Source organism: Oncorhynchus tshawytscha, linkage group LG14, assembly GCF_018296145.1.
Source record: "Oncorhynchus tshawytscha isolate Ot180627B linkage group LG14, Otsh_v2.0, whole genome shotgun sequence".
Lineage (NCBI taxonomy): Eukaryota > Metazoa > Chordata > Actinopteri > Salmoniformes > Salmonidae > Oncorhynchus > Oncorhynchus tshawytscha.
In genome coordinates this window covers 12077669-12103732 of record NC_056442.1, presented here as the reverse complement: position 1 = coordinate 12103732, position 26064 = coordinate 12077669, and the positions used below count along the sequence as shown (strand labels likewise).

Here is a 26064-nt window from a genome sequence, read left to right as displayed (position 1 = left end):
AGAAAGGAACAGTAGAGAGAAACTCAGACCCTGAACGGACCGACTCTGTGACTTCCCCTCTGATTTTTAAGTCTTGGTCAATGATTCACCCTGTTAACAATTCTCTTTGGATTATAGAAAGCCCCCAGCCTTCTATGTTCATACTGCCATACCTGGTTAATTCTGCTCAAAGACACAAGGAAGGTCCATTATTAATAAAAGCCACATATCCTTGTTAAAACACGAAAAGGATGCGCGTTTCTTTTCAGTTGACCTAGTTTGACTTCGCTGTGGAGTTTGATTGGAGTTTCATCCCCTGCTTGTTATCCCTCTAGCTTGACATTTTAAAGTTCCGAACTTCTGGATGCTTCTTTCGTTTGTCTGGAATGTACAGTACCGGGTAAAGGTTGAGACAACTCCTCGTGTGTGAGAGAGACAGAAAGAAGGGTCTTAATAAGTACCTGGAATCACACCTGTCTGGTTGTCATCACGAATCAAAGTGACAGCTCTAAGATACACTGGAGCAAGGTCTCAAGACACACACACACACACACACACACACACACACACACACACACACACCATCCATGAACACCTTATTAGATCCCAGTGATGGGCTAACGACTCATCTCACAGCTCCAGCCCTAGAAGCAGTCTAATCTCCCTCCCCGCACCCCCTGAGCCCCTGTCTCTGGCTGCAGTCACATCCAGCCCCAGCCTGGCTCAGTGGTTGAGCTGTGTTGCCCTGAGGCCACTGGGAACAGAGTGGGAACAGAGAGGAAGACACTGGTAATTGCACCAGCAGGGGGTTGAGCCATGCTGGCAGGCTGGAGGGGGGGAGGGAGGGGAAGGATAGGGAGGCTGGAGGAATGTACAGCACCAGGTAAAGTGTGTATCTGTAGGCTCTGTTTGAACAAACCTAGCACAAGTGTAAATCTAAGCGCTGGCAGTAGAGTTGTAGGTTGGGGAAATATTTGTTGCTATTTTCACAACCAGATTTATGGGCGCAGTTGCTGGCGGTAGCGCGGAAGGGCTGGGTTTTGATTAATTAACAGGTTGAAGGTGTATCGAGGCTTGACCTCTCACTGGCCAATCAGAACATGCTCCATGGCTAAATATGTGGTTGCTTCAAGTTGTCAAGAGCTTGGGATTATAAGGTTCTATCTGCAAAAATAGGATTTTGCAATGATTGGCATTAGAATTCCGAACCCGGCGTAAGTTCTTAAGGACACACCTCAAATATTTCCACCCCTCCCACCTCAGCGCAAACCAGCTGACATTAGACAGGTAAACGGACAAACCTGGCGTCAGGGCAGGAAAATGCCAGTGTGCCAGTTTTTACATGACGAAATTATGTTAACTAACGTGCGTTTGACACTTGCGCCTCCTTACCGCCAACCCGAAAATAGAGCACCGTGTGTGTTTGCGTGTGAGCGGCAGAGAGACACAGAGAGGGTATTCCAGGAGCTGAGTCTCACCCAGGGTGCAGATTAGGGCAGACAGAAGGTGGTTTAGCCTGCGTCTGAGGGGGATGCCTTTCTGAGACAGAGGGAGGTTTAACCAGGGCTAATCATGCTGGGAGGGCTGAGGGTTTAGAGATGCAGCTGGAGCTCTAACCACCTCCATCCCCCTCCTGCTGGGAAAGAGGAAGCTGTGCTCTGGGTGTCAAGGCACTGTGGCATAAGGAGGGGTGCAGAGGAAAAATGAATTTGACTTTCTCTATTGCTCCACGCCCTAGTTTTTGTATGCCACATATAAAACAATTTGTGTGGATTTGATGTACCTACAATACATGTGTATTGCTATTGTTTTTGGTCATGTCTTTATCATCTTGGTAACTTCAGTTGCCGACAAGTTTTGCAATTTTAGAACTGTCCGTTATTGTAAAGCTTGTGATGGCGTCTCTTCTCACCTTTGTCCGCTCCTTATCTCCTGTGCCATCGGTCTCCACCCCCAGCTGAGAGCACCTGTTCTGCCAGCCAGTTCCAGTGTAAGACCTCCCTGCACTGTATCTCGGCCCTGTGGGTGTGTGACGAGGACCCGGACTGTGCCGATGGATCGGACGAGGCCAACTGCGGTGAGTTCTACTGTTCTATGCTATTGTACCTTCAGAAAGTATGCACACACCCCTTGACCCCCCCCCCACACACATTTTGTTGTGTTATAGCTTGAATTTAAAATGGTTTAAATTGAGATTTTGTGTAAATGGCCTGCCTACACACAATGCCACGTAATGTCAAAGTGGATTTTTTATTTATTTTTATGTTTACAAATTATTATTTTTTAAATGAAGAGCTTGAGTCATTAAGTATTTAACCCCTTTGTTATGGCAAGCCTAAATAAGTTCAGGAGTAAAGATTTGCTTAACATGTCACATAAGTTGCATGGACTCACTCTTTGTGCAGTAATTGTGTTTAACGTGACTTTTGAATAACTACCTCATCTCTGCACCCCACACATACAATCATCTGTAACGTTCCTCAGTGAATTTCAAACACAGATTCAATCACAAAGACCAGGGAGGTTTTCCAATAGCTCACAAAGAAGGGCAATTATGGGCAAAATAAATAAAACAAGCGGACATTGAATATAGTTATTAATTACACTTTGGATGTATCAATACAACCAGTCACTACATAGATAGAGGCGTCCTTCCAATCTCAGTTGTCGGAAAGGAATGAAGGAGCTCAGGGATTTCACCGTTAGGCCAATGGGGGCTTTAAAACAGTTACAGAATTGAATGGCTGTGATAGGAGAAAACTGAGGCTGTATTAACAGCATTTATCTAAATGACGAAGTGAAAAGATGGAAAATATTCCAAAACATTCATCCTTTTTTGCAATAAGGCAGTTAAGTTATACTGCATAAAATGTGGCCAATAAATGTACTTCATGTGCTGAATACAAAGCGTTATGTTTTGGGCAAATCCAACACAACACATCACCGAGTACCACTCTTTATATAGTCAATCATGGTGGTGACTGCATCATGTTATGGGTATGCTCATCTGCAAGGATTATGGAGTTTTTTTTAGGATAAAAAGAAACAGAATTGAGCTAAGCACAGGCAAAATCCTTGAGGAAAAGCTGGTTCACTCTGCTTTAAACCAGACACTGGGAGAATTCACCTTTCACCAAATTCACCTTTCAGCAGGACAATAACCTAAAACACAAGGCCAGATATACACTGGAGTTGCTTACCAAGACGACATTGAATGTTCCTGAGTTGCCTAGTTACAGTTTTGACTTAAAATGGTATGAAAAAGTATGGCAACACATGAAAAAATGGCAACTTGACAGAGCTTGAAGATTTTTTAAAATAATAATGTGCAAATATTGTACAATCCCATTTGTGCAAAGCTCTTAGAGACTTACCCAGAAAGACTCACAGCTGTAATCACTGCCAATGGCGATTCTAACAAAACGTAATACAGCAAAATGTGGATTAAGTCAAGGGGTATGAATACTTTCTGAAGGCAATGTATGTTATATTATATTCTAGTCTACAGTCTACAGGTTCCAAAAGGGTTCTTCGGTTGTCCCCATAAGAGAACCATTTTTGGTTCAAGGTAGAACCCTGTTGGGTTCCATGTAGAATCCCCAAAAGGGTTCTACCTAGAACCAAAGGGGTTTCTTCAAAGGGTTCTCCTATGGGGACAGCCGAAGAACCCTTTCAGGTTCTAGATAGCAACTTTTTTAGTTTAGTCTTTTGTAGTCTAGTCTATTGTAGCAGTTTTTGATCACAATGGAATGGCCTACTCTAAGGGGACATTTGTATCTCGACTTTGTGCCTCATTGTACTACATGCAAGCTTTGGCAGGTAAAAGCAAATGTGTAGACTTAAACTGAATGTGATAGATAACGTTATGCAGACATCAACTGACATTTTTTTTTACTGGTGACCACCTCATTAAAGCTGACTGCTCTTCGATATGCTCATAAAACACTTGTTAATATGGCCAGCTCCAGAGATTAGCTGGAGGAGGTTAAGTCCTTTCACTGGCTGTTCCTCTCATCAAATGGACTGCTAGGGCTTGACCTTGGCATTTCCACTGCTGCCTGTGCATTTAATGGTGACATTTCGGAAGATTGAGGGAATGACAGTAAGTTCTCTCTGTGATTTGAGTCGTTCTCTCTGGTTTTCAGTCAGTGTTTAATTTTTTTTCAACATTTTCTCTATGGGTAGAGCTGGTATATTTAAAAGGTTTCTTCTCTTACCGATGATATCCCGACAGATATTAAGCATGAGAGGAGACGTACACACTTACAGAACATATTGTATACACCCACTGGCTTTGACTTACCTTAATCGACGAGTGGCTACAACTTAGAGTTCTGGAATTCCCAGCATCGTATTTGTCTTTCTTAATTCTAGAATGTGATATAAATCTTTCAGGCATGGGAAGGAATGGATTTAGTATTCAACCGCAGCAGTGTGCTCAGGTCAAGTTTGAATCCTGTTAATGTCATACTAAGTTTGGTAATTAGCTCTCAGACATGGTACTGTGTGATTGTCAATTAATAATGCATGATGTATTTATCTTTTCTCCCCATAGTTCGATTTAAAAGTCTGACAGGGAGATGAGAGGATATCACTTTGCTGATTCTACAGTGTTGGGACACCATGTAAAGATGGATTACTAGGTTGTTATTTTAGACAGAAAACAGGAAAGTTACTGCTCTTCCAGTCTTTCTTGTTGACAGTAGCAGGCGTTTTATATGCAGTATGTAATGTCTTACTCTTCATCGGTCATCGCCTCGTCTTCCTTAGAGGAAACTCAAGGGACTGACGATCACCATCACACACACCTGGCAATATGCAAAAACGTCAACATGGATCCCGTGTCGGAAACACTTTGCTTGTTTTACGCCTTCATGGACTGTCTTGTTGTTTCTGTGCCTAGATGAGAAGACATGCGGTCCTCATGAGTTCCGGTGCCAGAACAACAACTGTGTCCCGGAACACTGGAGGTGTGACGGACAGAGTGACTGTGGCGACAACACAGACGAACAGAACTGCAGTAAGTCCCTCCCTCATCTTCGGTCTGTTGTTCACGGGGTAAGGAATGACCTTGGACTGAACATTTGTGTAGTACTATATAACTTGCTCACTCCCTGACACTATAACTAGAGCCTTGTGTTTTGCGCAATCATGTGACGTAGCAAAATGCTATCTAGTATCTGAAGCCTTCTCCAGAAATGACAATTGCACCAAAATTGAAAGCGATTGTCTTGAGTATGATGCTGGATCACCTGACACACAAAAAAGAAAAGAGGAACGATGAAAAAGCTTTAAAGATTCAAATCCAGGTCAGGTTACATGACTGCGCAAAATACAGCGACCTAATATGACTACCAACAAATACTTCTGCTTGGTATGATGAGGAATGTCCTGGGGAAACATGCCTCACTGTCATGCGCCTAACATCACTGTCATTCCTTATTCCCTTACACCTCTCAGAGCCAGCCACCTGCCCCTCCAGGGACTTTGTGTGTGACAACGGAGAGTGCATCTCGGCTCGTTTCCATTGTGACGGTGACAGGGACTGTGCTGATAACTCTGATGAAAAAGGCTGTGAGATGCGCTTGTGCCCCGCGGACCAGTTCCAGTGTCTCAATCACCTCTGCATCTCCAACAAGTGGCTCTGTGACGGCCAGGAGGACTGTAAGACGGGGGAGGACGAGAGGAACTGCCAAGGACCTGGTATGAGCTCACAGACACGCTCGCACGGACACACACACGTACACATGCACACTTGATTACTTACTGCATAGCTGTTGGGTATATGTTGGATAGCTGTTGCTGGCTGCGGCTGTAGGTGGGGACTTGCTTTCACTGTCTCACTCAAAACAACCGTGTTGATACTGCCCTCCGTTGGAAAGCATGCTTGTGTGTCACACCTCTTGTGATAGGGGGACTGTTTGTTCGTCTGTGTTTGTTTGTGTTCAGCAACAGTTGCCGTTTCATGATGGCCCCAGTAAGCGTAGATACAGTTGGCTTACTGTCTTGCATTGACAGCTAGAAAATAACCCTTAATAATGCCTTTAGAACAGAGGTATTCAACAGAGGTATTCCCACACGTGGACCAATTCTCCATCGACAGCAATTACAGATTTCACTCCACTCTTGTGTATCCTGACATTCACATTTATTCGAAGATTCATAATCCCTTTGTGCCTCATTGCATGAATTGAATGTATGCCAAACGTGAAGTCTTGTGGAGGAATAAATGCAAGGCCAGAGTAGCTTCAAGGCACTTCAAATCTCGAGCAGATGGTTCAATATCAGCAAGCTGGTCTTCTCTCCTGTCTGCTAACCGAAGGTGTGAAATTAAAATGAGCTTTGTCTCTCTCACCGAGATGCCTCTGCCTGTCTGCCTGTCTGCCTGTCTGCCTGTCTGTGTCTGTCTGCCAATTCAATTGCTTTATTGGCATGATTTAACAATGTACACGTTGCCAAAGCATACTTTGGCAATGGAATGATTCATCAACAACATCATCAAAAATCATCAAGATTGTCACAAAGAGGAAAATCACTAAGAACAATAATCAAGGGTGTGGTGGATGGGGTTGTATGAGAAATATAAATCGCTAAGAAAATAAATAACACGAAGGCATGTGCAGGTTTGTTGGTCTGTCTCTCTCTCTTTCTCATAACAACTTGTTTTTTAAAAATATTTCAGCTGAGTACTTTCTTTATATATTTATATGGAAAGTACCTGTGGACAGCTGTGGCTGCACTTGCACTGTAAATCCCTCCAATTGGAAGGGCCACACTGTGACATGCATGAAAAAGCTTTTGCCCCTCTCTCCCAGTGAGTCCAGATGGGAGCGAGACTGAATTGCTTTGATTGGTCCAAAGTGCTCCAAAACATGCTAGGAATAGCACTCAGAATGAACAGTGTTGCACTTGTATACCAGGTGGTGTCGTGGCCAGTTGAGAAGTATTTTCAGCACCGGTTTAATGGGGATTGTCTATGTCGTCAGCTTCTTTTCTCTATTGTGGTCCTGCGTGGTTCAGTTGGTAAGAGCGTGGCGCTAGCATCATCAAGGTTGTGGGTTCAATAACTACGCGTAATACGAATGTATGTGTTCACTGTACTGTAAGTGATTTTGAATAAAAGTGCTATGTTACCTGTTTCAGCGGTCCTTCCGTCCTGCGCCCTGAGTGAGTATGAGTGTGTCGGGGGAGGCTGTGTGTCGGCCCGCCTGAGGTGTGATGGCCAGAGAGACTGCTCAGATGGATCTGATGAGGTGAGTGCTCTCTGATGAAGCCCTGATTGTAGTCGCTGAGCCTCATCTGTGCGATAATGCAGGATACCTTTCATGTCGATTTGCCTTTAATGTATGCCACTTGTTCTTAAGGTCATCAACATTGGAAAATGGGTCCTAATTATCTTGCGCCATATTTTCATGGAGAATCCCCATGAAATGGTGTTGAATGATGGCTCGCACTACTCATCTTTGTGTAAAATGTAAACGACTGCTTTTGTCAATCAACATCCTTACCTCTCAAATACCTGGATACAGGTAGTTTGGTCTTTTTTTTGCCCGTTTCCTCCAAACATCAGGGTCCCTTTAGGATCTCAGTGTAATTAAAACCATGCTCTTGGTTCAGAGTCAGTAGTTCACATCCATGCAGTGGCAGCCTACCTCTTTTAATAAGGTCTTTCTCCACAGCCAACAGAGTCCCCTGGAGAGAGCAACGTCATCCTAGACTCATGCATTATATATTAAAGCAATTTCCCCAAAGGCCAAGTACATGTTGATTAATTCAACCCGTAACTCAGAGTTTGTAACACATCATTCTGTCATGTTTTGTAAAAAATAAAATGAGCATTTGATCTGAAAATGACAATGGTCATTGTCATTCTTCGTCTTTGTCTTCTGCTTCTACGCATACATCATAATGTAATGTTAAGGCTTGGACAAGCCTTTTTGAGACCTGGCAGTGGAATGGCTTGGTGGCAGACAGGGGTGTGTGTGTTTGTTGTTCTTGAGGTGTGTGTGTGTGTGTGTATTGTGCCGACAGGTAGACTGTGTGAGGGAGTGCAGGGAGGATGAGTTCCTGTGCCTGAACCGAGCTCACTGCATCCCCAGCCGCTGGCACTGTGATGCCCTGCCTGACTGTGTGGATCACAGTGACGAGCATAACTGTGTCCAGGGTGAGCCTAGAACACACACGCATACGCGCGCACACACACACTAACACACACACACACAATGTTCTTTAAAACATGTGTGATGTATTATTCACTCAGTCTGTATTATGTTAAACTGTGTGTCCATTGCGGTCTCCCTTCAGTCAGAGTGCTCTCTGTAATTGGGAGGAAAGGTTGATGTGTGCAGTGGCGTAAAAAGTACCCAATTGTCGTACTTGAGTGAAAGTAAAGATCCCTTAATAGAAAATGAGTCAGGTTAAAGTGAAAGTCACCCAGTAAAATATTGATTGAGTAAAAGTCTAAAAGAATTTGGTTTTAAATATACTTAAGTATCTAAATAAATAATTGCTAAAATATACTTAAATATCAAAAGTAAAAGTATAATTCATTTCAAATACTTTATATTTAGCAAACCAGACAGTACTGATTTCTTGCTTTTTTAAATGTACGGAAAGCCAGGGGCACACTCCAACACTCGGACATTTACAAGCAAAGCACATGTGTTTAGTGAATCTGCCAGTTCAGAGGCAGTAGGGAGAGATGCACTTATCTCTTGATAAGTGCATGAACTTTCTATTTTCCTATTCTGCTAAGCATTCAAAATGAGTAGTTTGGGGTGTCAAAGACAATGTATGGAGTAAAAAGTACCTAAAATATAAAATATAAATATAAAAAAAGTAAAGTAGAGATACCTCCGAAAACTACTTAAGTAGTACTTTGAAGTATTTTTACTTAAGTACTTTACAAAACTGCATGGGTGAGGCAAGTAGAAAGATGGTTGCAGTATTAATCAATATAATGAGAAACAGCTGTTACCGCATCTTCTCAGAAAAGCATTCAAGCTCAACATATTGCAGAGGTGTGGACTCAAGTCACATAACTCTGACTCGAGTCTGACTCTAGTCACAAATTTCATGACTTGACTTGATAGAAAGTAAAATAACTTGAGACTTGACTTCGACTTGGAGCCTCAAGATTCGGAACTCTGACTAGAGACTGATGACTTTAAATTATCTGGCCAGGTTCGTCAGTCATTTTGAGTCAGTCTTAGTGGATTACATTCCAGGCAGTTAGACACAGTAGTCGCAGCATCGCACTTTCAAAATAAATCAACCGATTGGAACCGATTGGCTGGTGAAACACACACACTGTCCACTGATTGGACCAGCAAATGGTCAATCAACACAGGTTGGATGAGCTAGTGAACAGATTGCTAATTTGCTGTACAGCTATAGGATCGGGTGCAGCGCATTGCCAAATTGTAGGGGGAGAGGATTGCCATAAATATGCAGCTCCCAAAAAATGTTTGATAATAGAGAACTGTTTATTTGGCAAGCACACCATCAATGGGGCATCAAGCAACAATTACTAGAATAGGCCTACTGGTCTTTCAGTATGTCAATCATATTTATGGGACAAATCTTATTTTTGGTGAAAAACAACATTTTGGTGAAAAATCATATTTAGGGAAAAAAACATTTTGTTTCCTACTAAATTGTTTCTCTTGCAGCAGCCCACTCTTGCCGTGCGGATGAGTTTATCTGTACCAACACACTGTGTAAGCTTTACATCTGGGTGTGTGATGGAGAGGATGACTGTGGAGATAACTCTGATGAAGACTCGGACATGTGTGCTAAACTGCCGTGTCCACCGAGCAGACCCTACCGCTGTCGGAACGACAGGGTGTGTCTGCGCTCGGAGCAGGTGTGCAACGGAGTCGACGACTGTGGGGACCTCTCCGACGAAGAGGACTGTGGTGAGTTCAATCATATCTGTTCACTTTCTTTACTTAATCATTCAGATGATCACAAATTACCCAGAATCACTGAGCTCCTCTGTTTTGTGTTTTATTTCACCTTTATTTTAGCTGGGAGTCCCATTAAGACCAATATCTATTTTACAAGGGAGTCCTGTACATACACAATTTACAAATACAAACATACAAGATTACAAATCATACTCAAGAGAAACAATCCCATTTGTTAGCAAAGAGGTCCCCAATCAATCCTTTGAACTGCTCGAGAGGCACCATTACATCTAGTTATATAGCTGACTAATAGCTATTGTGTGTGCACGCACGCACACGTCCATCGTTGTTAGTGTAAAAAATGGAGATAGCAATAGCCTAGCTATGGTGTTGAAACATGCCTGTTCTGTCTTTGGCCCCATGGCTGTTACCTTCTCCCCCTGGCTTGTCCTGTATCCTGGATCTGAAGATGTGATGCGGACCCCAAGGCCCTGTGGTAAGGTGGAGTTCACCTGCAGCAACCATCGCTGCATCCCGCAGGAGCTGCAGTGTGACCTGTTCGATGACTGTGGAGACGGGGGCTCGGATGAACAGGACTGTAAAGGTGGTACGTGGCTTCTAAAGTCCCTCGCTCTTCCTTTGTCTCTATCTCTCTTTCTTTCAAAATATCCCTCCCTCGATATCGATCTCGATCTGTCATTGACTCTCTCGCTCTCTGTATATATCTGTCTCTCTCTCTCTATGCCTGTCTGTCTCTCTAGTTCATGTTCAGTTCATTTCAGTACTCCCAAGAAAGATTGTATAAGGAAAGAAGGCAGGATAAGTCCTACAAAAATCTTCCAAATAAATGCTCTCTCCTGGATCGAACATTCTGAAATAAAACCATAAAATAAAGCATTCTAGCCCCTGATTGTGGGCACTGTCCGCATTTGGGGTGGCATGTAGCCTAGTAGTTAGAGCATTGGGCCAGTAACCAAAAGGTTGCTGGATCGAATCCCCGAGCTGACAAGGTAAAAATCTGTTATTCTGAACAAGGCAGTTAACTGTTTCCCAGTAGGCTGTTGTTGTAAATAAGAATTTGTTCTTAACTAACTTGCCTGGTTAAATCAAATAAAAATCAGTGCACTCAGGGTATGTTCATTCCCAGCACGTAGAGTACTCTATTTACAAAAGCTGAATGAGAGAGAAAAGGGCTGTGCTAATGGATGTTTTTATTATTCAAATCACCATGTTACACTCTTAGAGAAAAATATATGAAAGGGTTTTTCGGCTGTCCCCATAGGAGAACCCTTTGAAGAACCCTTATTGGTTCCAGGTCGAACCCTTTTGGGTTCCATGTAGAAAACCAAAAAACGGCTTTACCTGGAACCAATAAGGGTTCTTCTATGGGAACAGCCGAAGAGCCCTTTTCGGGACCCTTTTTTCTAAAGAGTGCACAAACAGCATCCAACTTCCACCATATAACGATGTGTTATTGTGATGTCCGTGTTTTATACAGTGGTTTCCGAGGAAGGAGTGTGCGGAGAGAGAGCGGGTCTATGTGGAGATGACGCATTCTGCAATGATACAGGAACCGATTCACTCTGTCAGTGCAAGGCTGGCTTTCAGAGGAGCCAGACGACGAGGCAGTGTGAAGGTACAGTACGGTGATGATGTCGCCTTTGACCTCCTCCGTCTCCGGGTTTTCTTTGGCATTCACTTGCTGCTGAGAGTTTGAAACGTTACGTTGCCTTTCGAAATAGAGAGCAGACAGCGAGAAGGCCACACTTCACAGTACATGTCTGTGGTTATCACTGCAGAAAAGCTCTGATAGCTCCTGTTCACCGGACAACGGCAATGCGCAACGTAGCTACTCTGCCTTTGCTTTCTTTTGGATAAATGTGTCGGGCGAGTTTTAGATATGAACCATCAGAGATAGAGTTTGTACTACTCCTAAGAGGTTATCCCTGTGTATTGAAGGACAGAGCTCAGACAGAATTGTGGCAAAAGCTCTTTTGATTATTTGTGGCTTGATGGGAATTATAGCCTTCATTCTTTGTCTTTTTCTCAGAGATCAATGAATGCCTTCAGTTTGGCATGTGCTCTCACTACTGTACAAATACTAAAGGATCCTTCAAATGCACGTGTGACCGTAACTTTAAAGAAATCGATGGTGAATGTATAACCAAAGGTAGGAGCTTACCATTACTATTTTGATTACACATACAGTACATAATCAGATGCATGACAATTTGATATGCACACATCACATCGAAATTCTACTTAATTATGCTTGATGCATCACAATTATTCTGATTTCTACGATCTGTTTTGATTCAAATATGCTAATTGTGTAGTCTGGAATGTACACTCTTTATTTATATTATTTCCTTTGTGTTTTTTCTTCTACCTTTAATGAACTCGACGGGCAGGACCAGAGGATCAAGTGCTCTACGTTGCTAATGACACTGAAATCCGAAGTTTTGTCTATCCGTTTAAGCAGAGCCACGGACAGAAACTGCATCCTCGCATCGAGGACAATGCTAAAATCATTGGGATGGATGCTCTTTTTCACCGACACAAGTTTGTCTGGGCCACACAGTTTAACCCTGGTGGAATGTTTTACAAAGACATCGTAGACAGAAGTCTCACTAAGTCAAATAGCGGAATCATAGTAAGTAAAGGGTTTGAGTGGGCTGGAGGTGGAGGGTTATTACTTATTATAAACTAGGTAGTTCAAGCCTTGATTGCTGATTGGCTGAAAGCCGTGGTATATTAGACCATAACCTTTACTTACTATGATTCCGCTATTTGAATTGTTGGGAGCATATTTAGAGTGTATATCACACTCTAAATATGCTCCCAACAATTCAAATAGCGGAATCATAGTAAGTAAAGGTTTTGAGTGGGCTAGCGGAGGGTTATTACTTCATGTAATCATTGTTATTACTGTATCTGAATGTTTTTGTATCTGTTAATTCACACTCTAAATATGCTCCCAACAATTTAGTTGTACCCGTTAAATTGTTGGGAGCATCATTTAGTGTGTGACTTTATTATACAGTTTACCCTCAGTCAGCACCTCTAAACATTTTTGGGTTTGCTTTAACATATTCATCTGTTCCATATTAAGTGTTGGGATTAGTTACTTGAATAGGTAATATATTACTTTGTGGAAAGTAAATGCATTATATTACTCATCATAGTACTTTGTGATACTTTCATGAAACAAATCTCTAACTCTCACAGTTTGTTTGACAGTCAGAGGGAGCAAGGCGAGCCGTTCACGTTCTATCAAATATAGGCTACTTGCTAACTCAGATTTGATCACTAATTTCTCATTTCATCTATGGCGATGCTTTACTTTTTTGTTGTGAACAATAATTATTTTGTTTTTCTTGCAAGTCCTAGACAATTACAGTTTCAAGATACCAAACATACCAATATGTACATACCAATATGTACAGGGGGAAAAGAAACAAACAAGATATAAAAATATAAATTTTAAAAAAACATACAAATAAAAAAGAACAAAACAGATTAAATACATATGTTTCAGTGTTTACAAATGCAGTCAGTCTATTCACGTTTGATTCTCAAAGGCTACCAACCCAGAGCCACATAGGATAACAGATTGTTTAAAAAGACAGAGAAGGACAATGCTATCTCCCATCCGCAAGACCAAACATTGTTGTTAAATTAGCTCTTGCAAGTGGGACATAGCATGTGACCAATTGACCGGAGTTTCGGACTTGGCCCCGCACAATCTGGCAGTGGCTCTTTCCAGCTGTGCAATGTCCAAGTACATAAGCAACCAAAATCTGTAAAGGGCAATACCCGGTTCAAACCAATTCCTTAGAATTGTTTTTTTTGCCTGCTTGTTATTGCAGCCATAACAATCCGCCTCTCTTGATAAGATAACGAAATGCTAGGGCTACAACCAAGCAAGAGGAGGGATGGTATGTGCAGGTATGTTCCTGCCTTGAATAACATTTATAATATTAACAACATAAACCCAAAGAGTCTTCACTGGTACACAGCTCCAAAACATATGCATATAATTGCCCACCTCAGATTGGGGACATTCATTACCTCAATTATTTCAATAAAGAGTGGTAGCCTGGTTTATGGTCCTGTAGGTTTTCAACACTGTATGGAGTCCGAGATTTAAAAAAAAAATATATATATATATATTAAATAAATTTGGTACCAAACAGTCAATCTATTTTTTGCAATCGATCCCATAAAAGATGAGGCAGTATTTTGCTTTATCCCAGAATAAGGATCCCAGAATATTAATGCCCATGATTTTGGTAGTGTATTCCTATGTCCTTAAAGAATGAAGTTGGGGGAGGAAGTTAATTAATACCGGGGAGTATATTCATTTGAATAACCAAAACGCTCACATAAAGAGTAACACAAAATGGACACCATCTACTTAGAGCTTTATTTTCTCGAATGTTGCACTGAAATTCTCATTAACTATGACTTTCAAATTGGATCAAATTGAAATGCCCAGTTATGTAAATCCCTAAAGTGATAGGTACAGAGGGTAATGTGACTTGTTTGGCTGTGGGGTTTAAAGGCATACAGTATAGCCAGAGAAGGAGCCAAATTCTTTAGAGGTCAAGTACGGGTGATATACTGTGCATTCAGAAAGAATTTAGACCCCTTGACTTTTTTTTAGTTACGTAACAGCATTTATTCTGAAATGTATTAAATAGTTCTTAATCCTCATCAATCTACACACAATACCCCATAATGACAAATCAAAAACAGGTTTTTATACATTTTTGCAAATGTATAAAATTATGTAAGCTGAAATATCACATATACATAAGTATTCAGGCCCTTTACTCAATACTTTGTTGAAGCACCTTTGGCAGCGATTACAGTATCACTTCTTCTTGGGTATGACACTCCAAGCTTAGCACATCTGTATTCTGGCAGTTTCTCCCATTCTTCTCTCCAGATCCTCTCAAGCTATTTTCATGTCTCTCCAGAGATGTTCGATCGGGATCTGGCTGGGCCACTCGAGAACACTCAGAGACTTTCCCGAAGCCACTCCTGTGTTTTCTTGGCTGTGTGCTTAGGGTTGTTGTCCTGTTGGAAGGTGAACCTTTGCCCAAGTCTGAGGTCCTGAGCGCTCTGGTTTTCACCAAGGATCTCTCTGTACTTTACTCCGTTCATCTTTCCCTCGATCCAGACTAGTCCCTCAGTGCTTGACGCTGAAAAACATCCCTACAGCATCATGCTGCCACCACCATGCTTCACTGTAGGGATGGTGCCAGGTTTCCTCCAGACATGGCACTTGGCATTCAGGCCAAAGAGTTCAATCTTGGTTTAATCAGACCAGAGAATCTTGTTTATCATGGTCTGGGAGTCTTAAGGTGCCTTTTGGTAAACTCCAAGCGGGCTGTCATGTGCCTTTTACTGAGGATTGGCTTCCATCTAGCTACTCTACCATAAAGGCCTGATTGGTTGAGTGCTGCAGAGATGGTTGTCATTCTGGAAGATTCTCCCATCACAACAGAGGAACTCTGGAGCTCTATCAGAGTGACTATCGCGTTCTTGGTCACCTCCCTGACCCAAGGCCCTTCTACCCCGATTACTCAGTTTGGCCTTGTGGCCAGCTCTAGGAAGAGTCTTGGTGGTTCCAAACTACTTCCATTTAAGAATGATGGAGGCCACTGTGTTCTTGGGGACCTTTTTTTTGTACCCTTCACCAGATCTGTGACTCAAAACAATCCTGTCTCGGAGCTCTACAGACAATTCCTTTGACCTCATGGCTTGGTTTTTGCTCTGACATGCACTGTCAACTGTGGGACCTAATACAGTTGAAGTCAGAAGTTTACATACACTTAGGTTGGAGTCATTAAAACTTGTTTTTCAACCACTCCACAAATTTCTTGTTTAACAAACTATTGTTTTGGCAAGTCGGTTAGGACATCTACTTTGTGCATGACACAAGTCATTTTTACAACAATTGTTTACAGACAGATTATTTCACTTATAATTCACTATTATCACAATTCCAATGGGTCAGAAGTTTACATACACTAAGTTGACTGTGCCATGAAACAGCTTGGAAAATTCCAGAAAATTCCAGTATGTCATGGCTTTAGAAGCTCCTGATAGGCCAATTGACATTATTTGAGTCAATTAGAGGTGTACCTGTGGATGTATTTCAAGGCCCACCTTCAAATTCTGTGCCTCTTTGTTTGACATCATGGGAAAATCAAAAGAGATCAGCCAAGACCTCTGAAAAAAAATGGAAACCTCCACAAGTCTGGTTCATCCTTGGGAGCAATTTCCAAATGCCTGAAGGTACCACGTCCATCTGTACAAACAATAGTACGCAAGTAAAAACACCATGGGACCACACAGACGTCATACCGCTCAGGAAGGAGACATGTTCTCTCTCCTAGAAATGAATGTACTTTGGTGCGAAAAGTGTTAATCAATCCCAGAACCACAGCAAAGGACCTTGTGACGATGCTGGAGGAAACAGGTACAAAAGTATCTATATCCACAGTAAAACAACTCCTATATCGACATAACCTTAAAGGCCTCTCAGCAAGGAAGAAGCCACTGCTCCAAAACCACCATAAAAGCCAGACTATGGTTTGCAACTGCACACGGGGACAAAGATCGTACTTTTTGGAGAAATGTCCTCTGGTCTGATGAAACAAAAATAGAACTGTTTGGCCATCGTTATGACCATCGTTATGTTTGGAGGAAAAAGGGGGAGGCTTGCAAGTCGAAGAACACCATCCCAAATTTGAAGCACGAGGCTGGCAGCATCATGTTGTGGGGGTGATTTGGTGCAGGAGGGGCTGGTGCTCTTCACAAAATAGATGGTATCATGAGGTGGGAAAATTATGTGGATATATTGAAGCAACATCTTCAACCAGGGAGTCTTCAATAAGACAGTCAGGAAGTGAAAGCTTGGTCGCAAATGGGTCTTCCAAATGGACAATGACCCAAAGCATACTTCCAAAGTTGTGGCAAAATGGCTTAATTATGGATAGGTGGGACGGTAGCGTCCCACCTGGCCAACGTCCGGTGAAATGGCAGAGCACCAAAGTCAAATTAAATTACTATAAATATAAAAAAAATTGTGAAATCACGAGTGCAATACATCAAAATAAAGCTTAACTTGTTGTTAATCCAGCCAAGGAGTCACATTTCAAAAAGGCTTTACGGCAAAAGCAAACCAATGGAATTATCTGAGGACAGTGTCCAGCACACAAATGCATAACAAATCATTTTAAACCAGGGAGTTGAGACAAGAAAGACAGAAATAGCTATATAATATATGCCTTACCTTTGAAGATCTTCTTCTGTTGGCACTCCAAAATGTTCCAGTTACATTATAAATGTTCTTATAAATGTTCTTTATATCCATAAAAACTCAGTTTAGCTGGCGCGCTTCAGTCAATAATCCACTCGGTTTCTCTCCGTCAAAATGCATACAAAATGAATCCCAAACGTTACCAATGAACTTATCCAAACAAGTCAATCAACATTTATAATCCATTCTTAGGTACCCTAATACGCAAATAAACAATACAATTTAAGACAGAGAATCGTTATTGTCTTTACCGGAGATTAACAAAAAGAGCGCGCTCTCTCGGCCATGCGCTTGGAAACACTACAGCCAAAATGGGAGCCACTTAGAATAACTACAACTTCTCCCTCATTTTTCCAAAAAACAGCCTGAAACTCTTTCTAAAGACTATTGACATCTAGTGGAAGCCCTAGGAATTGCAAGAGGAGACGATTTCGCCCTATTATGAAAGTGCCAGGCATTGAAATCAGTGGTATGCTAAAAAAATGGTTTTGATGGTTTGTCCTCTGTGTTTCGCCTGCCATTTCAGTTCTGTTATACTCACAGACATTATTTAAACAGTTTTAGAAACTTTAGAGTGGTTTCCATCCAAATCTACCAATTACATGCATATCCTAACTTCTGTTCCTGAGTAGCAGGCAGTTTACTTTGGGCACGCTTTTCATCCGGACATCAAAATACCGCCCCCTATCCCAAAGAAGTTAACCTCTATCGGGTGACGATTGAGCTAATGTGATTAGCATGACATTGTAAGTAACAAGAACATTTCCCAGGACATAGCCATGTCTTATATGGGCAGAAATCTTAAATTCTTGTTAATCTAACAGCACTGTCCCATTTACAGTAGCTATTACATTGAAAAAATACCAGGCTATTGTTTGAGGAGAGTGAACAACAAAAAAACTTATCACGGCAACTGGTTTGATACATTCACATCTGAAGGTAAATAATGTACTTACCTTCAGTAATATTGCTCTGATTTGTCATCCTGAGGGTCCCAGAGATAAAAATGCAGCGTAGTCTTGTATGATAAAATCCATTTTTATATTCAAATGTAGCAACTTGGTTCTACAGTTTGAACCCCTGCTGCCCCCCATCTAGATGTGTGAAGGTTACTGTCTCTTCTGTAGGGAAGCTTATTATCCATAATTTATGACATTCCTGGGAGTGTGTAAACTGACATTTTTTTATTGTATGTTCTCTATAGTTATGTACTTGAAAATGTATCAATTGACCAATTCGACACATTTGGGCAGACTTGATACAACATTTTGAACAGTAATGTAATGGTTCATTGGATCAGTCTAAAACTTTTCACATACACTGCTGATATAATTGCTTTTCTCTTGCATTTCAAAGATGATGGGACAAAAAACGAAAAATGTCAAACGCATTTGTTTGTTTCTTTGTATTATATTTTACCAGATCTAATATGTTATATTCTCCTACATTAATTTCACATTTCCACAAACTACAAAGTGTTTCCTTCTAAATGGTATCAAGAATATACATATCCTTGCTTCAGGTCCTGAGCTACAGGCAGTTAGATTTGGGTATGTCATTTTAGGCGAAAACTGATCCTAAAGAGGTTTTTAAGAGAAAGGGAAGGAAGTTCCTAGGAATTTAAAAGGACAACATCTTCCTATAGTCTTTAGGAAACTTCAGTTTCATTGCCAAGTACCTACTCAGTCTATTCGTTTTCTCATAGTCATTCTGTCTCGCTTTCAAATGAATAAATTCTGCCCTAGAACTAGTCACCATCTTTTTCTCAGTTTTATCTCTGAGTTACTCTCAGAGTTATCTCTGCCCATCTTTGTTACTTCCCATAATGTATGTGGGCCTACCCCTGGTTGTGCATTAACCTGTAAAAAATCATTAATGCCAGTCAAAATGTAGTTTAAGAATTCCAGACCACCATTTCTTAAATCTTGTGAATCCTGGAGAAATCTCAAAATAAATTGATAATGAATGGTCAGATAACAGCATAGCTAAAGTCTCTGCATGGGATGTACATTTCAGAAAAACAGGGGAGGTGAAGACATAATCAATAGGTGAGAAAGACTGATGATGGGGAGAAAATAAGATCATCTCTAGTACAAGGATTTCTTAGGGGCCAGGCATCCACAGTGTTCATGTCATCTAAAAAGGTCTTAATATAATTTGAAGGTGCCCAGAGTGCCAAGATATTAGCACTGATGATATTAATAGTAGGATCTAGAGTCAAGTTAAAATCTCCCCCAAGGACGGTCACTGAGTCTGGGAAGTCTAACAATTTAACTTTCAGGTCTTCAAAAAAGGATTTATCAAAAGCATTTGGTGCGTAAATGGCGGACAAACATAATGTAGTGCAATTAATAGTAACAGAGGAAAAACAATACTGTTCATCAATGTCTCCACCAGAGACCCCCACCTTCATATTAAGATTCCTCTTAATTACTTCGGTTTTGTTTGGGGCACTAGAGGAGGCTATTACCTTATAAAATATGTTCTGAAGTCTATTGATATCAGTGGCTTTCAAATGGCTCTACTGTAGTAGCCTAAATCAATATTTTTGCATTGTAAGTACTCTAAACAAGTTAAGACGAATCAAATCAAAACAAATGTATTTGTCACATGCGCCGAATACAACAGGTGTAGACCTTACAGTGAAATGCTTACTTTACAAGCCCTTAACAAAAAGTGCAGTTGAAGAAAGTCTTAAGAAAATATTTACCAAATAAACTAAAGTAAAAAATGATGAAAACTAACAATAAAATAACAATAAAGAGGCTATATACAGGGGTTACCGGTACCAGGTGAATGTGCGGGGGTACAGGTTAGTTGAGGTAATTTGTACATCCAACAATGCAGTTTTAAGAAAAATAAGTGTTGAGTAAAAAATAATATTTTAAAAATATTTAAAACAAAATAACAGTAGCGAGGCTATATACAGGGGATACTGGTACAGAGTCAATGTGCGGGGGCACAGTTTAGTCTATCCATGAGTCAGCTTGAGATGTAAATATATCCAAGAGCCAGACATTTGAAAACACTTTGCAAAGAGTTGAGATAGAAATACTGTTTAGACAGACACATAAATTAAAAACATGACATAAAACTCCAAATTAATCGTGCAGACTACAATTGTGAATGCATACAATTCTATAGTATTAAAATGTATTTAAATTAACCAACATAAAAAAAATATATAGAAAAGGCCAGTATGCCAGGAGACAGACTGGTTTACCCCGGATAGATCGACCGGTCCGTAGACCTGACTTGGCAGTCCCTTGGATGCTGACACAATATGTGGATGCCATGTAAACCTTTCCTGTGCTAGTCTACAAGTGTTGCGCTATCATATGGGCAGCTTAATTATCCATATATACTTTAAGCTAAACATCTGTAAAGATTTCCTATCTTTTCATTCAAAATCTTTTTCTCGAGCCATCAGTTCTGGTTATAGACCGCACATAGGCTACACGGACCCATAGAGATGTATTATTGACGAACGTGCAATCATTGGAAAACAAACTGGACGATCTACGATTAAGACTATCCTACCAACGGGGACATTAACTGTATTATCTTATATTTCACCGAGACGTGGCTGAACAACGACATGGATAATATAGAGCTGGCTAGCTTCTCCGTACATTATCATGACAGAGCAGCTACGTCTGGTAAGACGAGAGGCGTGTGTGTGTGTGTCTTATTTGTCAATAACTGCTGGTGCGCGATGTCAAATATTAAAGAAGTCACGAGGTATTGCTCGCCTGGGGTAAAAGACCTCATGTTAAGTTGTGTACCACACTATCTACCAAGAGAGTTCTCATCTATATTATCCGTAGCCGTCTATTTACTAACACAAACTGATGATGGCAATAAGACCGCATCGAGCTGTAGAAGGCCATAAGCAAACAGGAAAATGATCCTCCAGAAGAGGTGACCCTAGTGGCCGGCGACTTTCATGCAGGCAAACTTAAATATATTGTCATAGATTCCAGCCACCCAAGTCATAGACGGTTCTCCCTTCTACCACACCGCAATTGGTACCGGAGCGCCAAGTCTAGGACCAAAAAGCTCCTTAACAGTTTCTACCACCAAGCCAAGACTGCTGAACAATTAATCAAATGGCCACCTAGACTATTCATATTGATACCCACCCACACCCACCTTTGTTTCTACACTGCTGCTACTCTGTGTTTATTATCTATGGATAGTCACTTTACCCCTACCTACATGTACAAATGACCTCGGCCAACCTGTACCCCCGCACATTGACAAACTTGAATATATTACATTTGTTTTGATGGTAGCTCATACGACAGCCATGAGTGTAGCAAAGCGAGACGATTTCCTCAGTGGGTCTCTATACTCCTTAACTGCTCTGCCTATGAGAACAGAACAGGATCTAACAGTCACTCAATATCTCTGACATTAATTGGTTTGATTTGAGCCCTGGGAAAGGGAGTGAAGGGGACAGAACACAGGAGCCCCCAATGACTTTAAAGAGGACTGTAGCACTGATTTGACACTTGAAATGTAATTACACTATATACACAAAAGTATGTGGACACCCCATCAAATGAGTGTATTTGACTGTTTCAGCCACACCCATTGCTGACCGGTGTATAAAATCGAGCACACAGCCATGCAATCGCCATAGACAAGTATTGGCAGTAGAATGGCCTTACTGAAGAATTCAGTGACTTTAAACGTGTTACTGTCGTAGGATGCCACCTTTCTAACAAGTCAGTTCGTCAAATTTCTTCCCCCCCGAGAGCTGCCCCAGTCTACTGTAAATGCAGTTATTGTGAAGTGGAAACATCTAGGAGCAACAACGGCTCACCCGCAAAGTGGTAGGCCACACAAGCATCACAGAACGGGACCGGCGAGTGTTGAAGCGCGTAGTGGGTCAAAATCATCTGTCCTCGGTTGCAACACTCACTACCGAGTTCCAAACTGCCCCTGGAACCAACGTCAGCACAATAACTGTTTGTCTCACCATGCGCAATGCCAAGCGTCAGCAGGAGTGGTGTAAAGATCGCCTCCTTTGGACTCTGGTGCAGTGGAAACGCATTCTCTGGAGTGATGAATCACGCTTCACCCTCTGGCAGTCTGACAGACACATCTGGGTTTGGCGGATGCCAGGGGGAGGCTACCTGCCCAAATGCACAGTGCCAACTGTAAAGTATGGTGAAGGAGGAATAATGGTATGGGGCTGTTTTTCATGGTTCGTGCGAGGACCCTTAGTTCCAGTGAAGGGAAATCTTAACGCTACAGCATACATCCCAGACGATTCTGTGCTTCCAACTTTGCGGCAACAGAATGGGGAAGGCCCTTTTCTGTTTCAGCATGACAATGTCCTCGTGCACAAAGCGAGGTCCATAAATAAATGTTTTGTTGAGATCGGTGTAGAAGAACTTGACTGGCGTGCACAGAGCCCTGACCTCAACCCAATCCAACACCTTTGGGATGAATTGGAACGCTGGCTACGAGCCAGGCCTAATTGTCCAACATCAGTGCCCAACCTCACTAATGCTCTTGTGGCTGAATGGAAGCAAGTCTCCGCAGCAACGTTCCAACATCTAGTGGAAAACCTTCCCAGAAGAGTGGAGGCTGTTATAGCAGCAAGGAGGGGGGACAAACTCTATATTAATGGCCAGGATTTTAGAATGAGATGTTTGACAAACAGATGTCCACATACCTTTGGTCATGTAGTGTATTTTGACAGAGAGAGAGAGAGAGAGAAAGAGAGAATGTGTGTGTTTGCCTCCATGCTCTAAGTTTGTAAATCAATTTCCAGGTAAGGAGTATGAAAGTCATGTCAGTAAATGTGAAAACACATTCTTCTTCTCCAGTGTCCTGACTTCAGAAGGCCCAGGGATATATCTGCAGATTGGGTGACCGGCAACATTTACTGGACAGACCACTCCAGGATGCATTGGTTCAGCTACTACAACGCCCACTGGAGGAGGCTCAGATATTCCATCAACGTGGGCCAGCTGGGAGGGACAAACTGCTCTCGTCTCATCACAGACATCGCCGGGGAGCCTTACTCTATCACTGTTAACCCGGCTCGAGGGTAAGGTTAATCCTTACATGAATTACATGTTAGTCATTTAGCAGATGTTCTTAGCAATTGACAATTAGTGCAATCAACTAAAGTTGCTAGGTAAAACAACCACATATCAGATTTGCCCATTTTTGGACTATATTTTCTCTTTGGGCAGATACACAACAAATTATGTCTGGCCCTCTGCCCTGTCCTTATTACCTGCTATATATTTACCTATTCTTCCTTTACTTACTTCCTGTACTTCCTATAGGATGATGTACTGGACAGTGGTAGGAGACCACTCCCTCATCGAGGAGGCTGCCATGGATGGGTCTATGAGGAGAATCTTAGTGGAGAAGAACCTCAGGAGACCCAGTGGTAGGTGCTCTCGAACTCCTGGTCCTGTGACATATAACAATACCTTCAGGAAGCACCCACACGCAGGATGTATGGAGCGGTGTACTTGTCTGTTCATTTTCTACATATCATATCCATTCTAATCAATATCCTGTTTCTTTTACTGTCGAGTGATACGTTTTGATAGAAAGCACCACTTGTCAGAAGGAAAGTTGGGCTGCACTTTACAACGGTTCACATAGAGCGACTTAGCATGTTTTAAATCTTCACAGGACTTGCCATCGATTATTTCAACCAGCGTCTGTACTGGGCTGATACAGAGTTGTCTGTGATTGGGAGCGTTCGATTCGATGGATCGGACTCTGTGCTGGTGGTGAGCAGTACACATGGTGAGCAAAGCACTGACTAACACAGAAGACATGCATGTCCTTAACCCTTTACACTCATTGAAATGTGCCTATGTGGATGGGGCTGAATGTAAATGTTTCCTAACGGAAGAAATATGGAGAGCATATGCGTAACCATGGTAGCAATTAAAAGGGAACAGTTTGGGGATTATGGGGAAATGATTAGACTAAATGTGATGACACAACAGTTCACCTGACACAGGACTGAATCCATTACCCTGTTGAATTTATGTGCATTTTACATTTTTGTTGATAACTAAATCTGAAAATGCTCTGGATACATTCAGTAACGTGATAAGAATATTGGTAGAAAATCTGGGGGTAGGTGCAACATAGGACAAAAAAATGACGGGTTTGAATGAGAGGTCTTACTGGTGTCTCCAAGTGGTCACACACCTCTCCAAAGTGTGCACAGATCCTAAGTAGTTTCAATGAAGTCAAATAACGCCTTCAACTATAAGGTACTTTTTCTGAGCTCTGCTAGCTGTGCCGTTGAGGAATTAGAGCAAGCACACTTGTAGTTGTTTTGTTGGGAACACAGCCCTGCATCCCCACCTTTACACAATGACTGTTGTTTGCTCAATCCAAAAAATGTTCCTTTTTATAAATCATAATCTGAGTCAGTTGGGCATGGCTGGTTGAAAGCTTATTCTATTGCCAACATGACTAGCTAAATCATAAAATATGACCGTGCAATGTTAGGCTTTCTTGGCGCGCATAGAATGGAGTCATGAGTGCATTGAGATGCATGTGCCGCTGCAAATTGGCCTCACAATGCAACAAACACAGGCTCAATCGATTCAGGACAACCCAGGGTATGATGCCATGTCATCTTGTAACTCTAACGTAGTGATCCTAAACGTTGACTCTGTATATTACATGAGTTTTATGATATGGAAATGTGGAGCTCGCATTTGGACTCGCGGGTGTTTGGCATCAAAGCAGTATTTTAATCATCCTCAACATCTCGTCTTTCAAACTACATTGAGTCATCTTAACTCATGGCGTTTGCCTCGCTCAGACAGCCAAGAATGTGCTAAAGCTAGCGAGAGGGATGGGGGTGAAATATGACGTGTGGTGCTCAAGTTTCAGAGTGGCTGTCAGTCAGCCCCCATACGGAGCTCTGATGTGGTCATGTACTGTATAGCATGTTACTGTACAGCCTGTATGGCATGTTACTGTACAGCCTGTATAGCATGTTACTGTACAGCCTGTATAGCATGTTACTGTACAGCCTGTATGGCATGTTACTGTACAGCCTGTATAGCATGTTACTGTACAGCCTGTATGGCATGTTACTGTACAGCCTGTATAGCATGTTACTGTTACTGTACAGCCTGTATGGCATGTTACTGTACAGCCCTGTATAGCATGTTACTTACAGCCTGTTACTGTTACAGCCTGTATGGCATGTTACTGTACAGCCTGTATGGCATGTTACTGTACAGCCTGTATGTTACTGCAGCCTGTTAATGTTACTGTACAGCCTGTATAGCATGTTACTGTACAGCCTGTATGGCATGTTACTGTACAGCCAGCCTGTTATACAGCCTGTATGGCATGTTACTGTACAGCCTGTATGGCATGTTACTGTACAGCCTGTATGTTACTGCATGTTACATGTTACTGTACAGCCTGTATGGCATGTTACTGTACAGCCTGTATGGCATGTTACTGTACAGCCTGTATGGCATGTTACTTACAGCCTGTATAGCATGCCTGTACAGCCTGTAGCATGTTACTGTACAGCCTGTATAGCATGTTACTGTACAGCCTGTATGGCATGTTACTGTACAGCCTGTATGGCATGTTACTGTTACTGTACAGCCTGTATGGCATGTTACTGTACAGCCTGTATGGCATGTTACTGTACAGCCTGTATGGCATGTTACTGTTACTGTACAGCCACTTCTTTCCAATGTAGGCGCTTATCAGAGTCCAAATCTGCCATTTTCAACCCTTCTACAGGTGTGAGAGGGAAGGCTGCATCTTCTTTAGTTGTCCATTCCCTCAAGTTGTTGTCATTCTTATCAAATGCGCTCG

At 41.9% G+C, this 26064-nt stretch overlaps 1 protein-coding gene across 1 annotated transcript in view; it reads left to right on the top strand.

Annotated features, from left to right (window-relative positions):
• LOC112267733 (low-density lipoprotein receptor-related protein 1B) overlaps positions 1-26064 on the top strand; it is a 101837-nt gene that overhangs the window by 57370 nt on the left and 18403 nt on the right. The window contains exons 45-57 of the mRNA XM_042296647.1: positions 1937-2056; positions 4883-4999; positions 5440-5682; positions 7123-7232; positions 8011-8143; positions 9651-9896; positions 10357-10494; positions 11386-11523; positions 11938-12057; positions 12299-12540; positions 23061-23284; positions 23529-23635; positions 23887-24003. Coding sequence (XP_042152581.1) covers positions 1937-2056; positions 4883-4999; positions 5440-5682; positions 7123-7232; positions 8011-8143; positions 9651-9896; positions 10357-10494; positions 11386-11523; positions 11938-12057; positions 12299-12540; positions 23061-23284; positions 23529-23635; positions 23887-24003 — 2055 coding nt within the window. The remainder of the gene's footprint in view (positions 1-1936; positions 2057-4882; positions 5000-5439; positions 5683-7122; positions 7233-8010; positions 8144-9650; positions 9897-10356; positions 10495-11385; positions 11524-11937; positions 12058-12298; positions 12541-23060; positions 23285-23528; positions 23636-23886; positions 24004-26064) is intronic.